Source organism: Lingula anatina, chromosome 7 (genome assembly GCF_051362555.1).
Source record: "Lingula anatina isolate TDL-2025a chromosome 7, LinAna3.0, whole genome shotgun sequence".
NCBI lineage: Eukaryota > Metazoa > Brachiopoda > Lingulata > Lingulida > Lingulidae > Lingula > Lingula anatina.
Genome location: NC_141773.1, coordinates 19951430 through 19969509, shown reverse-complemented (window position 1 = coordinate 19969509; position 18080 = coordinate 19951430). Strand labels below are relative to the sequence as shown.

Sequence of the window (18080 nt, the reverse complement as noted above, 5' to 3'; positions counted from 1 at the left end):
TGTTTCTATGTTACTGGATCGGAGTAAGAAAAGGCATGTTCCATTCCTTCCTCATTTCTTCTGCTACCCCATTTTTTGCTTAATTCCTGCACTAAGAGGAAGAATTTGCAGATTAGCTGATTGTTTTATATCCTAGAAGTCCTTCCTTTTTTTCCATATGTATGAATGTCTTCAAAATCTCACATTTAATGTTTTCCAAATGCCTCTTTCTCAATGCCATGGTTATAGCCCATGTTTCAGCATCCCTTATAAATAATGGATTCCAAAGTTGCTTGGATATCAGGCCAAAGTGTCCCCACCTTGCCTTTGCCATTGCCCCCAGAAGATTGGTTGAATATCTGGCAACAATTTATGCTGTCCTAGTTGTTAAAAGCCTACAAATGTTATTGTTGCTTTCCTGATGTTTTGTCTCACTCCTATGGGTCTTCTCTATGCCATAATTGTTCAAAAGACACACAGTGTTCAAGTATAATAACTTTAAGCACATATAATTTTCACATTTCTTATCTTACCCTATTAACCTTTTATATTTTTCAGGTATATCCCCTATCAGCTCTTATGCGACAGTTCGCACTACAGTCCCGCAGACAAATAACAATCAACAGACACATGAAATGAATATTCCTAATGATTTGATTGGCTGTATTATTGGAAGGGGAGGACAAAAAATAAATGAAATTAGGTGAGATTTCTGTGACATAAAAGGTGAAAAAGTTAAACCTCATTTTTCATAATTTTTAATAAGCAAATATATCTCATTGTTGTAGTATGCCCAATTTTGCTAATGTATTGATTTGAGATGAGTTTCCACGTTGTTTCTGACAATAATTGATGAAAAAAATTAATTGTCATTTTTGATTGCTAAATTTTTTAATGTTATTGCAGATTACTTACTATCCGGTGCCATTATCAAGATCTCGAATGTAGAAAAATTGATGGAAAATATTAATTGTCATTTTTGATTGCTAAAGTTGTTAATGTTTTTGCAGACAACTATCTGGTGCCATTATCAAGATCTCGAATGTAGAAGAAGGTTCGGCGGACAGGAAAGTGACTATTACAGGGACTCCAGAAACTATTAACATGGCCCAATATCTCATAAATACAAGGTAAGTGATCATTTACCAGATGTCAGTTACTTATGGTGGATGTTCATATATTTATATAGACATAGTAACATATGTTTATTGAAAATAACCACATGGGACAACAGCCCTGTGTACAAAGTATAAAAGTTAGTATCATAAATTAAGAGGGGTTTTACTAATGCAATGGGCCCCTGTATGTTACCAATATAGAATTTTTTAGCAAAATTTTGTTTTGAATTTAAAATAAAGGAAAAATGTTTTTGGGCTTCAGTGAAAACTCATATTTTTGTGTTCTTTAAAAAAAGTAGCCTGTCAAAATTTTAATTTAAAGGATAAATGCATTTCAGATTTTAAAAAATTGAAACAATTGTATTCTTTTGAAGTATAAGGATGTATACGTGTACCAGCTTTTCACTTATGTACACTGTGGCAGTATGTGGCACGTATTAGCAGTAATCCATCAATAGTCAGTGCTACTGTCAGCTTCTTCTTTCTCTTGAAGATTACCTAAGTTTTGCTTGCAGACATTTGACAACAGAACAAGAAAAAAATGTCGGTTTTGTCTATATCCACTTCTCCTGCTAAAAAAAGTACAGAATATATCTTGCAGTGACAGTGATTATTGCCATGGGTTGCTATGTATACAAAGTAGTTAAGTTTGCAATAACAGGATGATGTAATGATTTTTACTGGAATTGGCTAATGTTCATGTGTGCAACCCTTCAAAAGATGAAAAATTCCATGTTCTGTAAAGTGAAAGGGTCTGAAGATTAGCCAATGACAGTGTTTGATTTCAGGTGATAAGTTGGTCCAGCAGTAGCCCCAATATCATTCCCCCTTCCCCTTGATAAGCAATAGGAGTCTACAATATGAAAACTAGGGAACAGACATGTCTTTGCCATTTCTGTCAGTTTAGGGAAAAGTGCCATCCATCATTTTCTTCTGCCGTAATTGTAAATAATATTATGTGAAGTGAAATTTAATGAGAAATTGGCATTCGGAGAAATTTCATTGGTTATTGTTTTCTAAAGTCATTAGCATTACAGATGTGCTTGGTTGTGAAAAAGATTAGAATGAGCCTGAAGGTAAATGAAAAATTCTGTTACATACATTAATATTTATGGTGAAAAAAAAAAGCAGAGAAAAATGACAGCACATTGATTTGTAAATTAAATTGATGTGCTTCTGGTCACAGATCAACTAAATGTAAATATCACAGCACAATAACTATGACAGAAATGGCAGCCATGTTGTTATTACTATTGACTAAGCAGCTGAACAGCTGGGGAAGTCCGAGCCCTTCTTTTACCTTGCTCCATCATATCTTGGTCTCATTGACAGCCCAGTGAGTGCAAATTGAAGGATAAATCAGACTGCACTGTCTACAATACTTCAGCATATCCATTCTTTCCTTCTTTTTTCCAATTATTATTAGCCCATCTCTTTGATTTCCGTCTTTGTGTTTTAATTTGCTGGCAATAGGGCTCTGTTTGACCTCAATTTTTTTTATCAATTTTCCAAATTAATGTACTGGATAAAGTTTCTTTTTAATCTACACAGGAAAAAGAACCCACTGTCAAAATGTTGCAATAAAAGAAAACAATTGATTGAAAATTTCATATTTTAAATTTAACATTTTCAAGTTCTAAAATGGTACAAAGCAATTGCTTACCAAATACAGGCTTGTAGCTTTGCTTCTCATTTCATTAAGTAAACATTCAGTGGGTTGCTATTTGCCAGCAGATTTTGGGAATGACTATAAGCTTCCATATTCCTATACTTTCCTGATTTTTTTGTACTCCATTGCACATTTTACATTTGATCTGACCTGTAATCTGACCTTGACCTTGAATCCAACCTTCACCTTGAATCCAACCTTTACCTTGATTCCTTACCTTTTACTAATGTGACAAATATTTCTGCATGCAGATGTACTGTCAATAGATTTAGTATTCCACTTTTGAATTTAATCTAAAACATTTAAATGATATAGGACTATGGTTTCATTGACATATTACATACCATTAACAAGATGGGAGATTTTGAAATAATGTAGAGAAGCAACTTTAATAAGGATCGAGGTTTTGACTTTAAATCATTAAAAATCCCCTGACAGTCTGCAAAACATGCCTATAGACCCATTTGTCACAATCAGTAGACTTAATGCAGAAGAGACATCCTGTACTGGTTTTGGAGATCATGTTACATGAAAGCTAATGGCAAGGCCTGCTGTCAGGGGGTTGAACAGCCTGTACTATTGAAAGCAATGCAGTAGAGTCTGTTCATTGCCCTCTTTCTACTTCCAGTATCTCTGTGCTGTTGTTACCCATTCCATTTTACCTACCAGGAAACACAAAACCAGCACCAGTACATACCCATCCACCATTTTCATGGTACCCATCCCATACCTACCCCAAACTTCATACCACATTGATTTGTTTTTTATTTTTAAATCTGGAAGTCATTTAGTTCAATTATTTTGGAATCCTTTTTTTATTCATGCGGAATTATATCCTTTATATCAATTCATTACAAAAAAATTTGATATTGATGACTAACCCTTTTAATTTAATTAGATGGGCATCTGGTTGATCTGATCTGAAGTCAACTTAGAATTTGTTTTCTTTTGAAAATATTGGCATTGACCCAAGGGGCACCTTTTGGTAATGGTTTCTGAAATTATTTTGTTACCAGCATTTAGACCCTTTTAACCATCCAGTCACAAATTCTTTGGCGTCTTTTACCTGGAATCAATTCAGTCAGCTTTATTATTTAAAAAAAAAAGATTTATTTTGTAATAATGAAACCATATACACCACTTTTCAATTATTCCTATTTGCTAGAAATGTAGTTGATGAAAAAACATCTCTGGTCTGCATATGGGTAATACATAATTTATAAAAAAAATTGTTTAAGATATCCTATCTAATGTGCTGTCTCACATAGAGTTTTTTCACACCACCCCAACCCTCGTAGCTGTGGAATATAAACATGCACTGTGCCAGTGCGATTTGTGTGATTCACCCTCTATCCACCACATGATTTGACCTTTTTCCACTTCCCTTTTCCCCTCATTGATCAAGTGACCTGTGTGTCACCTACCTTTTCCTCCAAGTTTGGACCTTTTTACCCAAAGGATACCAGATCATGGATATCTTTGTGTCCCATCCTTTTCCTCTCTCTTTCTCTCTCTCTCTCTCTCTCTCTCTCTCTCTCATTCTTGCCTTACCATACCTTCAAAGTTTGAACCTTTTTTGCCCTTTTTCCCCTGTCCATCTTCACCAACTGCAGTTTTGCCACCCAATTTTCCCGTAGAGTTTGGAACACCCCCCACCCCCCACCCCCACCCCTTTCCCAATATTCTTTTTATTTTCTGTGGACACTGCTTGAACAAGGTGGTGTGAAGGGCATTGTATTCACCTCTCATGTTTGGTCCCTACACTGTTCCCAGTTAACCTGTCAAAATCACCAGTGGGTGTCAGAACCCAGTGTGGAAAGTGTTGTCCCTTAGTAACCTCAGTCTTTTATTTATTTATTTATTTATTTATTTATTTATTTATTTATTTATTTATTTATAATTATTTTTTTAGGTTACCTGACTTTTTGGTCCAGTAACCTATTGGCATATTTTTGTCGTTCTGTCCATTTGTCTGTCTGTTCATTAGCAGCAATATCTGGGAAAATCTACTATAAATGTTTTGCTTATTTAGTATGTTCTACATCCATATATCTCCACACACACACACACACACACACACACACACACACACACACATTTTTTTTCCTCATTTGGCAGCATTAAGGTTTTTCTTGGGGTCAGTTATAAATTTCCCCAATTACCAATTCTGGCTGTCACCTCACATGTTATTTTAAAATAGCCAAAAAATGTGTATGCCTGTGTAACTATGTGCTAGATATCACACAGACAATAAGATACACTTGTTATAGAGGACTATGCTTTCCCATTTATTGTGATATTGCACTAAGAGTATAGGGGGGGTAATGTAATAAAAGTCACCATTGTCCATCATCAAAATTTATCCAACTTTTCCTTCTTTCATTGGTCCTCATTTAATGAATAATAGCATCATTAAAAATTCCTGGCATTTTAAACTATATGTTTGGTAACCTGGAGGACCCTCGGTCTTTTTACATTTTGTTTCCTTTTATTTTATGCTATTTGATTGTAATGATACATTTCCTCTTTCAATTTATTTTTATCAAATCCTCTTCAATGTTTATTTTCATTTCCATCTTTCAAGTAGAAGCAGATTTCCCATTGGCTCTTCAGTGAGACCTCTGTCCAATCAATACCCAGCTTTCATCTGTTGCCTCTATCCAACATTCCTGTTATCTTCCCTTTCTTCCTGTATCTTCTTTTGTCATTTTGATGCCATTCTGATCCGAATATTAGCTGCAGCACCATAACTCACTAAACAATATCCTCAAAATCATCCTTCACCAAAAATATCCTTTCTTTATACACAATATCCTGAGTATCATTTATAAGTATACAATATCCTTAGCACCATTCCTCTGAGTATAATATCCTTATTATCATTCCTCTGTTTGCAATATCCCCAGTACCATTCCTCTGTATACAATATCTTCAGTACCTTTCCTTGACATACAGCACCCTCAGTACCATTCCTTGGCACACGATATGCTCATTTTCATTCCTCTGTTTGCAATTTCCTCAGTGCCATTCCTTGGCCTACAATATACCATTCCTCTGTATACAATTTCCTCAGTACCATTCCTTGGCATACAATATCCTGAGTACCATTCCTCTGTTTGCAATTTCCTCAGTGCCATTCCTTGGCATACAGTATCCTCGATGCCATTCCTTGGCATACAATATCCTCAGTACCTTTCCTTTGTATACAATTTCCTCAGTGCCATTCCTTGGCATACAGTATCCTCAGTACCATTCCCTTGGCATACAATATCCTCAGTACCATTCCTTTGTATACAGTATCCTCAGTACCATTCCTTAGCACACAATATCCTCAAAACCGTTTTGTCCAAAATTACCATTTGACTCCCCTGTTTCATCCACCCTGATTTTAATTCCAGGTAATCCTGTGATGTCCTTTCTAAGCCTTCTCCTGAGCACTGGTTTAAGTCAGTAAAGGATGTGTTCACACCAGGACTAACTTGCAATTAAACTTCTTGAAGCAAAAATTCATTTCACACTTTCTAGACCCCAAGCAGTAGGATTTTAATATGGTAGTGAAGATATCTGCTGAGATCTATATGCAATATGGCAATTTGGTGATGTCATTTATTCACAGTTGAAGTTAGTCCTGAAGTGAAACACCCTTGTATTTTCTGGATGTACTTTTCACAGTTACAATTGTAATACATACCTCCTGTCATAGAAACACCATTGTCCTTTTGAAGATACCTGAATAACAATACACTCTGTGCTTCAACTGCATTACATATTAGACTTAAAATAAAACAGTAGAAATCCTCAATTATCTATTACCAGTTCCAGATCCTGCTTTCCTTACAGAGCTCAATATATTACCAGTTCCAGATCCTGTTATCCTTACAGTTCTCAATATATATATAATATGTGTATCCTCACAATATATTTGTTTATGTACATTTCTGTCACAAGCGGCTTTAAATCCTTATAGTTCTCATAATAATAAGGCTGCGTACAGATCTTTTTAACATAAAAAATCTGTTTTAGTGCTAACTTCATGAAGATGTTGATTTACAATTTTTCACACTTGCAATCCTTGTCATCAGGATGCAAAGTGAGGGGGAGTTGTGAAACTGATCTGAGAGCTAAAACAATTGATGGTAAAATTGATCTGAACGTGGCTTATTACAGTATGTTCAAATCTAATCTTGTTAGATATTTGTCACGTCCACTGTATTTTCTGCCTTCTCCTTTTCCGCAGTCCATGTAGTACTTTTCGACTGCCTAAAACACAAAATGGGTATTTACTATACCTTGCCTTCTTGCAATGGAGTGTCCATGAGTATTTTCTAAATGTGATTTTTCTCAGTCTTGGCTACGGACCTTATGGGAAAGTTTATAGAAACTACATGTAGATGTTGCACAGTTAGAAAAAAAGTAGTACACCATATTGTTTTTTAATGTCAGTAAATGTGAAAAGACTGGTGGAAGTATGTAGACTGGGATTTGCTAATAATACTAAATTATAAAGATGATGTTCTAGTTGATTTTCCTTTTTTTTTTTTTTTTTTTTTTTTACAAAGTTTTACTGTTTGATACATTAAATTAGCATTCATATAAAAATTTGGGAGGGGGGGGGGCGCGTAAAAAAAGCAAGGCTGTCATTGTTCTAAAAAAGAATCCAAAAATTTTAATGCATCCACCATTTCTTTCACTTTTATTATTTGTTGATGAGACATTCCTAATAGAATGGTTGTGCTGAGGACAGATACAAGCTTTTTTTGGTTTGTATTTAGGGTTAATGAAACATGGAAGCATGATTATGCCCAAAACTTTAACCAGAACAAAAAATACTTGAATTTGTCCTTTAAATCAAATATCACAACCACATAGTACAATATGTCAGCTTGTCACAATGATTTTGAAAAGCAATATTATATTAACTAACTGTGAATTTACAGTTAATGCTATGATTTTTTTTAATTGGGGAAAAACACCACAATTTATACTGACAATTAACGGAAGGGTATCATTCAGCAGAAAAAAAAATCTTCCAAATTTACGTCTGTATGTTTCATGTGACTTACTTACCACTCGGCATGTTAAAATGGTGTGGGACGCTGTGTAATCTGAGATAATTTTGCATGATTTGATTTAGAAATTCTTTTACATCCTAATTGTTTTATTCTACTTTCTTTTCAACATGGCCAGTGGAAATTGTGGTGTTTTTTGTCCTGTCAGTCAGTTTCCAAATGTTTTGTGCAGTGTTTTCAACTGTTTTTAACATTCATTGAGCGTAGTTGCAAGAATGAAAGAAACTTACTTTTTATTTATAAGGGTCTTTCAGTTTATCTTGTAGCAGTCACACGCTCTTGTGAAATTTGGAACACTGTGGTCACCATATATTGGGTTAATTTTGCATGAGTTGTGAGTCAATTATTGCTGCTAACGTAGAAGGTCCAACTTATTAACACTCATTGTCAATAACTGACCACCAAAGAAGTGATCAGATATTGCTTTCGGTATGATTTGGACTACGGCACGCTCATATCTAGGCCACTACAATGCTTTTTGACTTGCATATTGCACTGATCCTTTTTCACTTGTTGGTATCCCACAACTTGTGAAGTTAACTCAATATATGGTCGCAGATACTCCTTAATTTTTTTATGTTTTGTTGATGCAGCTATCTAATTCCAACATCCCTTCTTTTTCCCTTTGTTACTGCAGCATGGAGTTGCATAAGCAAATGCAAATGACCCTTGACCCGACCTCGAACCCTACAACGACCTTGACCTCATCACCTTCACCTATGATTCCGACAATGATGAAGCCACTGTCGGTGTCAGGGATGCCACTTCTTGGATTAAATGCTGGTTTATTAGAGAGCAGTGTTTGGCATAAGTCGCTGGTTACAAAGGTGAAAGGCGGGGTCGACCTTCCTAATGGGCTCAAAGCTGAAAGAAGTAAATTTGCTCCGTACTGACAGGGTGCACAGCATAGCAGTAGGATCTGTTACAGGACGATATCATTGTGTAAATTGCCTTATATAAAGACATGAAAACTTTCATGGACTTTCACACAGTAAAATTATTATTCACAAGTGATGTGAGAGTGTGCATTAAGACATTATATACAGATACTGATCATCAAGTCAAAGCGAGTATAAGAAAAGGACATACTATATTCATGAGAAGTTACAGAAGAAAGTTGCGTGTGTTTGTTTCTTTTTTGTAGATGTAGTATTTAGTAATACTGCTGTCAGCAAATGGAGGGTTGGATATTGTTGATATTTTAAAGGAATGAAAGTGTTACAGGGTAACATCCCACCAGGAAAAAAGGAGCTAGTCACATTTGTGTGTGCTTAAGAAAAGCCATCAGAACAGGGGCCAGTGCAATTGACAGTATGTCTCTTCATATATTGATATGTCAGGGTAAAGGTCACAATATCTCAGTTTTGATTGGCTAAAACATGACTTTTTTCTTTTAGATTATTACAAAAAGAAAAACTTAAAGACACCTCTGTTTGAAGACAGTTGTCAGTAAAAAAAAAAAAAAAAAAAAAAGAAGAAGGTTCTTCCATCTTACTGTAGATACATAGAAATCCATATTTTCTACTTATCCATGGTGCAATGGCAGAAAAGGTTCTCTCTGAAAGAGAAGTGTTTATACACGTAGAATATATTTACTGTAAAAGAGTCAATTTTGCTCAGATTTATTTACAAACAGTCAAGAAAGGCCCCAGCAATGTTTGCTGGTAGTATACATCCATATTGTTTCTGCAAGTGCGCAGAGAATTATGGGGGTTAAAGATGTAAATAAATTGTTACTAGTTTTTTTTTTTTTTCGTCATCCTAATTATAGTCACATAACTATATGTTTACCAAATATAACAGCTGCGTGCTATTTGACTGAAGAAATTTAATGTCCCATTTTACATATAGCTTTAATTTATTAGATATCTTTCATATGGGTAGATAAATGTACATTTTAGGGGGGTCAAGTTTTTGTATAGGTTTCTTTCTTTGGGGTGGGGTAGGGTAAATATTGGATAAAATAGCATACCAGTATCTGTATCAGAATTTCACCACTGCTTCCTAATTAAGTTTATACCTAAAATGCACATTAATTAGGTGTAGGTAAACATGTTTGCTTTCTCCTTTGTTTGCCATATCATAATATAGTTCATCATTGGGAACAAAAGTGTTAAATGTACCTTGTGATGAGAAAAAATTCCACTTTCTTTCATACTTAAATTATGATTCTTACACTAGATCTCAAATTTACAGGTAATAATTTAGACATTCTCATTTATTCCCAAATCTCTTTGCTAGCTTTAAATTTTTAGCTTGATGTAATTCTATACGTCATGAAGATAACTTCAGTCTGTAGAGTGATAATAATGAAGTGCCCAATCGCAGAGTAGTAAAAATGATACTGTTAACTATGAAGTTTGAAGTCGGTGTAGTAGAAAAAAGTATATAATTTAGTTCACAAATTTGAAACAATCATAACAATTCTACGTATTTAGTTTTTGTTTTGACTTTATTTATTCATTCTAACTCTAGTTAAGGATGTTTTTGTGCTTTATCTTTATCAGTGTTAGCAGGGTACATATATGAATGGCTCTTTTAATGAGCTTAGTGTGATCCATGCAATATAAGTCATGCGACCATGTTAGAGAAACAGGGTAGCCTAAAGAAATTACTCACAAAATTTGAACAGCTACTTTTTATTTCTTCATTGTGTGTTCACAGATAAATGCTTTTTGCCATGAATATGAACAATTCTTATGTGCAGACAGTCGTGCTGTCTCGTTGAAAATTCTAATTGATCTTCTTATTAAAACAATATTTGGAAAAGATGTGAAGTTTGTTCATATTTGGTGAGTAACTACCATAGCGGGGCAACCACTACTATAAGCTGTGAATTTAAATAGAAGACGTGTGGAAACAATGCTAAATTCAGCTGAGTAAGATCTGGTAAAGTGTATTTGAAATTCCTTTCCCAAGCATTGAAGGCCTTTGCAAAATCCATAAATGTATCAGGGGATTGCTTATGTAATGTATGTTTGATGTTCCTGTGTTAAACCTCAGCTCCCTTTTTTGCAGAATATCAACAGAAGTCAGTGGACAGTTGGCTATGCAGACCATAAGATAATCGGACAGACCCAGGGAACGTCAAGTCTGATCATTATTTATTATTTGTTTGCCAGGACTTTTTTCTCAGCATTTCTTTATTTTTGAGTGGGCTTTCTGTATTATTTGAAGTTAATTTGCTCTCAGCTGAACAAAGGTTGGCCTAGGGTTGGTATGGTACACATTATCTGAATGGTCAGTTGAGCATATATAATAAGTGAGCTGCAGAATTATTTTTATTATTATTATTATTATTATTTTGAGGTGCGGATATAGACATTATGAAGACATTTTTATAGTTTTTTTTTTTTTCAGTGTTTGCTTTATAGTGAGCATTATATGGAGATCAGTGCCAGAAACTGAATAAGCAAGATATCACAAAATATATGTAATTGTTTCTGAAAATTTTAAAAGATTTTCTACCTCTGTTATATGTGACACTGCTCTCTCCAAATTAAAGGTCCAGAAGTGACCATTGTTTACTTCTCCAAAAATTCACAATGTGATTTAAAATTCATCTTTTTTTTCCATTGGTGACAAGTGAAAATGCATCATGACCACATTTAAGTGCATATGTGGTCAACATTTGCCGTCATCTCTTTTTACCAGAATGACATCAAGGACTCTACCTGTAAATACAACTGTTTGGCTTAAGAAGCATTAATTTTTCCATCCTGATTTGAATGCCATTTCTTTACATTTTTGTGATAATCCAACCACCTGTTATTTGACAAACTAAAACACTTAGTATCATGGCAATTTTCCAAATAACTATTCACCTTTTTTCTTCTGGCATAATACATTCTAGAATATTGTGATAAAACCACCCAAGGGCAATGTGTTACTTCCACACTAAGAGTGCAATTTTTCGTAGCTGTGAAGAAAAGACACTTCGTGCAATTATGAATCCTACACTGAAGTGTTTTTGACTCTTTACCAAGCAAAATGAGACATAATTATATCATTATTATTATTATGAAATAACATACAACTTATATTTTTAATGCAAGAAGAAATGGTATTTCACTGATGTAGGATTTGAGTGGACATTTATTGGTATTGTAAGGTAGCTATTGGCTTTTGACTTACTAAGAATATCATCATTATGTTGGATTTTGGTTTGCAATTTGGAATATTTTCCATTATTTCAACAAAAGGATTGTTTTGATCATATTTTTGTTGTTTTCTTACACCATATCTGCTTTTTTATTGCACTTCAAGGAGCACTTGGTGTTATTCTGGTGTGAAATAGGGCTCCTTAGTATATGTTGCCATTGGATTCATTTGCCAAGGATCATGTATTATTATTATTAAGTAGTTTGCCTATAGTTCCATGTATCGAGTACAGTGTTATTTATAATTCTGTAAAAATTTCCATGCCAAAGAGTAATAAATGGCCCCATAACAGTATTTTTAATTAAAAGGTCTACATGGCCTTTAGTTTCTTATGAAATCAGAGATGATACATACATATCAACAGGACTTGATCACAGTTCCGAAGAGGTTGGGGTTATATAATCAATCAGATTTCAGCTTTATAGAAGTCGGTGATGTACATGATAATATTTCGTCAATGAAGCGTCATCACTTTGATACATGAAGAGTACCATACTACTTAAAGGGAGTCTGCACAGTAGTTAGTGCAATATTACACATAAAACAGGGATTTTGAGAAAGATAAATAATTTGTATAAAGTGATTGTTATTATTTATGAGCTGTAGTTCATTTTTAGACACTGTTTTACGTGCATCCACCTCATGGTGTACATACACAACGATAGGTGGTGTCCACAGCCAAGATAAGACTGTGACATGCTTAGTCATTTGTAGTACTCAGTATTTGATTGTAAATACCAGAGGATGCAGGCATTGAAATTGTGTGTAGAATTATTAGCAGTTTATTATTTATTATCACAAAGATAATAGCATTATGTGCTGTACAAAAGCAGCTTTTTGTAGGCACATTAAAAAGTCAATGAAATAAATTATTGAATGAAACAAATATTGTTTATTGTTGTACAAACTGTTTCATTTCCATTTAGGTGGGAAACTTTTTTCTGTTATGCTCTTGACTAATTTTCAAAAGAAAGTTAGAGAACTACAATATATACATTTTTTTTTATTCAATTTCAAATCTATCTTAAATATTTTTCACTATGTACAAATTTACATACAAACTTGGGTTCATAGATTTTTTGCATGAAATTTCCAGTCAATATACATGACCACCTCTACATGCATCTTCAACATAATACAAAATCAAAGAGGAGTTTCATTATTTTCAAAAACTGAACAGGTTTACTTGACTAGCACTTCTTCCTGTAGTACAACTGTCACCTGCCGAAAGGGTAATTACCCACAAAATGCAAACACCTCTCCTTCAAATACTCAATTATTCTAAGGGCTTATTTTCAATGAAACTATTGTCCAACATAGATTGATTCAACTCCGTGGGGACTCTTGCTGAATGCAATCAGATTGAGAGATTGCATCCTCTTCTTTCCAACGCGCTGGTATTATTACCAACTTTTCTTTATTTTACTCAACGCCAGAAGGAGACCTGCTAATCTGACTGGATTTAGCGTAAGTCCTCGTTTGGATCGATCTATGTAGAATAACAGTTTCATTGGGAATGAGACCTTAGATTATCACTCATAACCGACTCTGTTTTCAAAACTTTAAAATCATTATTATCCATTATTCCCAATAAAACACTGGGGAAAATTTGGATTTAAAAATCAACTTGGTTTGAATTTTGTGAGTACTTACCTTCAGAGCTATAACTTGTGACTCAAAACTGCCTTAAAGTTTACTTGTTTGAAATCAAAATTAATGAATTTCTGTAGACATTTCCACTCAGATATCCTGAATGAATCATAAATGAGACTCTTTCTTATTTCTCCAGTCCAGAAAACCCTCAAATTCCCTTTCATCTGCCTCACTGTCACTAGAGTCCATGGTCTCTGTATCTTTGGCTTTCGACATGACTTCCTCCTTTTGACGAGCTAGAGTTGTAATTGTGTTCAGTCGATTTCTGAAAGAGATAAATTTAATTATTATCAAAACATAAATATATGGAATTTGCCTCGTGTCCATAAAGATGTATCCAGACAAAGTTGTGATCAGCAAGCATTTAACAATCCCAACAAATTATTGAAAGCATCGAGAGAGTCTTCTCACAACCATTGTGAAGTCTTAATACAACCATTGTAAATTATGATCACATTCACCATACAAGTTTAACATGTCATACAAATGATAAAACTGAGATTTAATTCCACAAAACAAACACAATCTACATCGATTTTTAAAAATGAGAGATGCAGCTCAACATGCACTTGAAATTCCATTGTCACAGCATACACAAAAACCCAGAGACTAACATTTGATCATCGATTTCATCAATTTTTCTCTCAACTGTCACACTCTCATCTTCTTCCTCAATTATGGCCGCTGACACCTAAATTAAAGAATAAATGAAACATGTAAACAGGCTATGGATAACTGGTAATAAAAGTAAGAAACTAAGAGCTCAAATACAGGTTTACAGGTCATTATTATCTTATGGTTTGGACAGGTTATACCATTGATATAAAGGAGAAAATCTTGCACTTTCCTGGACTTGTTCTATATTATTTGTGTTATCAGTCTTTATATCAATGGTAGCCCTGATGAAGTCCAGCTGGCTTATACTCACTGCAGTCTCCTCTTTCATTGCTTTCTGGAAACTCTCCCACTCATCCTCCATCTTGTCTCTGTATTCCACCTTACGAACCTAGAGAAAATATCTTATAATACGTAAATGTGTTCAGCAATGAATCCCTTCATCATACAAAAATGTGTTTGAATAGTATAATAACAAGATGATTTGAGCTCTGAAAAACGGGCACCTATGTGGAGGAACTAAAAATGATGTGTGTTGAAAAATTAAAAATGCTGAAATTATTGACATGATTTAATAGACCGGTTTCGGCTTTGTCTCTAAATTATGAATCTGCAAGACACGTGGAATATGAACATTTCCAGACAAACCTTAGCATCCATTTTAGCATCATCAAAAAAACCCTCTGGCAATTTGTCAGCCATAGACATTGGTACTGTTGTCCCCCCCTCTTCTTCTTCTTCTTCCCCCTTGGGATCAGGAGGTACACCACTGTCAAAAAAGTCTAAAAGACAAAGAGTATGTTATCAATTTTGGTATAAGTCCAGATAGGTTACAACTTCTAAAACATGTCCAACTGAAAAGATTGCAATTTATGGAAAACTTTTCAGATTATTGTAAAACCTTTTAATCTAAGGGTTAGGAAACATTTTTATTTGCCCTAATCATCCAGGCAAGTGGGTTTCAAGTTCCTAAACTAGTCCAAGATTCAAGTCATCTGGATTGCACAGTGAAAGCACATTTTTTAATGGCCCAGCACAACAATAAATTGTCTACATTAACTGTGTATTTCTTACACTGCCTCATTCTTAAAAAGGTTACACATAAACACAAAGTACTAAATATGCATATTATTTAAGTAATAGTCTAAATCTTTCAAGCTTGATTCTCTCCCACTGTCCTAATGCCCACTCCATTTAGCATTTTGGGGAAAAAATAATTAGATATCTGCTACCAAAAATCAAACTTGCCTGCTGGCAGCCCAGAGTTGCCAGCCACTGATGCCGCAATTCCTTCTTTCCCCTCCTCCTTAACATTTTCCTCCTCCTCCTCGTCTGAGGACCCATAGTCTCCCAGTGTAAGCGCAGGCTGTTGGTTGGTTTTACCACCAGTTGGAGCTGATGGCACACTGGCATCAAAAAAATCTGCTGGAAGTCTGAACAAAAAAGAAATGTGCTGCAGCATGTTAGATTTTGACTTCATGCGTAACAGTATTTGGGGGAAAAAGGAATATGGAAGAAAAAACTTGTTGAGGGAAACTGCACACTGACACAAAGAACAATCATTTTATTCAAAAATTTTAAGTGTCATTAAATTTCAAGAAAGTTTCATTATAAAATAATCAAATAAACACATACATTTTGCTTCTGTCTGACACTATAGAAAAACTGTAAAACTGGCACATTTTACTGTTCCAGAACCGAATGAAAAGCCTTGAGTAATCTGAGTAACTCACCCTTTACTGGAATTATTTGTGACTGAAATGAGAAATAAAAATACATTATGTAAATACTAAAAATAAGGATAAATCAATTCCGTTTATTTTTGCACTCAGACATTCAGATATAGCCAAGAACATATTATACAGTATATTTCAACTGCATCAAAACTTAAGAGAAAAGTACTTGTAAATATGAGACCCCCAAATACAGGGAAGTAATAATTATATTTTCAGTAATTTTTTCTCATGATAAGTAAGAACAATTACAAAACATGAAAATACATCAACAAAACTTAAAAACACAAAAAAATACTATTTTTAAGCTAACTTTAAGATTTCGCCAAAGTTCAAACTTGGCCACGATACCATGCCAGCCAGTCCTTTGAGGATGTTTGAGGCAAAATGACAAGTGTGATTTCCAAGTGCTTGGATTGCGTCTCCTACTCCAGCTCACATGAACAGGTTACTGACCTATATACATATGCATTACAAATTATTATACCATTACCTTTAGATTTCTTCACCTCTTCATCTTGTCCACTGTCCACCATTTTCCTCTTGGCAGTGTTGGGTGGAGGCACAGGGGCTGGAGGCCTCATCTTTAAGGAGGCGACAAGCTGGTAAAACATACCCAGTTATTACTAAACACCTCACCAACATAAGTGACCTCGAGTTTAAATATATGATACAGAAAAAGAGCATATACTAACTTGTTTTAGTTAAGTCTTTCAAGGTCCATTACTATGCTTCGTTTGGACACAAACAATCCGTCACCTCAGCATAGCAAAAGAGGGTTTAACTTTTAGTATTACAAAAACCTAATTACTAGTACCTCTCTATGTGTTCTGCCTTGAATATGTGCCTTCCACAACTTTTCATTTTTCACTGGTACGTTGCACAAAGCACAGGACAGGTGACCTAAGCTGTTATATGTGGCAGTGTTAGGGACACAAACAGGCAAGATGTCTTATTTGTTATAGCAACTCTCACTTAGCCACTGAACCTGAAGTCGACTAACTGCAGTTTGTACACATAAGCAGCGTCTTTCATTACATTTACAGTTTCAAAACATCTAATCTAAGCTATTAATATCACAAAAAGGATATTTTGCTAGTGGAGAGTCTATTCTACTTGCTGTCGATGTCACAGTTGACTTTGTTTCCTTCATGAGCCGTCTCAAATCATCCTTACTGAGCTGTTTCTTTTTCTTCTTTGCATTCGACGCCATGCTTGTCCTCAAGGTGTAAAATGGGGAGGCACTTGCATCGATACATCAACAAGAGAAGCCTCTAACTGGTCCGCAATAAAGGAGAGACTCAATAAAGGACCTTTTGCAGCATAACTTTCATCTTCAGATGAATATTTACCATATTTATTTATTTATTTATTTATTTATTTATTTATTTTACTTTAGGTCTACACTCTACATGGTATCATCTAACGTGCCTGTGAGCTTGAAAAATTAAAAGTATGATAGGGTGTGTACGTAGAAGCAGTAAACAATCCCTCACAGCCTTATATTTGATGGAGGCTGACATGTTGGTCTTAAGATAATTTCTAACACCTGCCCCCGAAGATAGAAGGCTGTGAACCCCTGCACGTGGTCTTTTTTTTTTTTTTTTTTTTTTTTTTTGGGGGGGGGGGGGGGGGGGGCTCGCTTGTCAGTTTGCCAAAATAGAACAAAACAGGTAGCCTACTCTCTCTCTCTCTCTCTCTCTCTCTATCTCGTTGTTTGATAAAAATAATCAAATAAATTGCGTTAAAACAAATGAAAAAGCCTAAAACTATCGAGTGATACATGTACACTGTGCATGTATGTTAATGACCCAGGTTTAAGCACCACAATGTAATTGGCCTTGTCACGATAATGTTCAACGACGTGCAAAAGGCCATTCATCAAATGAAAGAAATACTTGTTCAAAATGCAGGGTTCAAGCCCAGGTTAAAGCCGTGGTTATTTGCATTAATTGATTATAATATCTTGAAATTGAATTTTTCTTAAAACTAGACAAATCTATCATTCACATTCTCTCCAGAATCTGAGCAATTTTTATATGGTGGTACCAGTAATGTTCTTAAAATTGGTCTATTCAATTAA

General features: G+C 34.7%; 2 protein-coding genes across 11 annotated transcripts in view; one reads left to right on the top strand and one right to left on the bottom strand.

Annotated features, from left to right (window-relative positions):
- The window catches only part of LOC106161611 (poly(rC)-binding protein 3), a 124394-nt gene extending 111512 nt beyond the window's left edge, over positions 1 to 12882 (top strand). For 8 of the 9 annotated variants that reach the window (XM_013538621.3, XM_087017958.1, XM_087017957.1 and 5 more), the window contains 3 exons: positions 538 to 682; positions 990 to 1109; positions 8473 to 12882. In XM_013538621.3, the coding sequence (XP_013394075.1) occupies positions 538 to 682; positions 990 to 1109; positions 8473 to 8728 (521 nt within the window). In that variant the 3' untranslated portion in view covers positions 8729 to 12882. The remainder of the gene's footprint in view (positions 1 to 537; positions 683 to 989; positions 1110 to 8472) is intronic. The other variant, XM_087017959.1, reaches the window with a different exon arrangement.
- A 104-nt stretch (positions 12883 to 12986) lies between these two features.
- On the bottom strand, positions 12987 to 17254 carry LOC106161597 (zinc finger protein 830). Of its 2 annotated transcripts, XR_015335495.1 has the most exons (10): positions 17089 to 17254; positions 16815 to 16914; positions 16491 to 16599; positions 15998 to 16019; positions 15513 to 15697; positions 14913 to 15046; positions 14578 to 14655; positions 14264 to 14340; positions 13632 to 13914; positions 12987 to 13547 (listed from the first exon to the last, which is right to left on the bottom strand). XR_015335495.1 is itself a non-coding variant. In XM_013538599.2 (9 exons), exons 1-9 carry the CDS (start codon positions 17208 to 17210, stop codon positions 13755 to 13757), a joined length of 987 nt encoding a protein of 328 aa, XP_013394053.2. In that variant the 5' UTR covers positions 17211 to 17254; the 3' UTR covers positions 12987 to 13754. The 2 variants fall into 2 exon arrangements, 1 of the variants encoding a protein (XP_013394053.2); XM_013538599.2 differs by having other exon boundaries at positions 12987 to 13914.
- Positions 17255 to 18080: the final 826 nt, after the last annotated feature.

Bases quoted from the DNA above. Each gene is read 5' to 3' on its own strand.
- LOC106161597 (XM_013538599.2), bottom strand. From the start codon at position 17,210: ATGGCGTCGAATGCAAAGAAGAAAAAGAAACAGCTCAGTAAGGATGAT. The intron at 14,341-14,577 runs GTGAGTATAAGC...TCTTTAATTTAG, and splicing joins CAATGAAAGAGGAGACTGCA to GTGTCAGCGGCCATAATTGA. The intron at 13,915-14,263 runs GTTAGTCTCTGG...TATCTCTTTCAG, and splicing joins GATGAAATCGATGATCAAAT to AAATCGACTGAACACAATTA.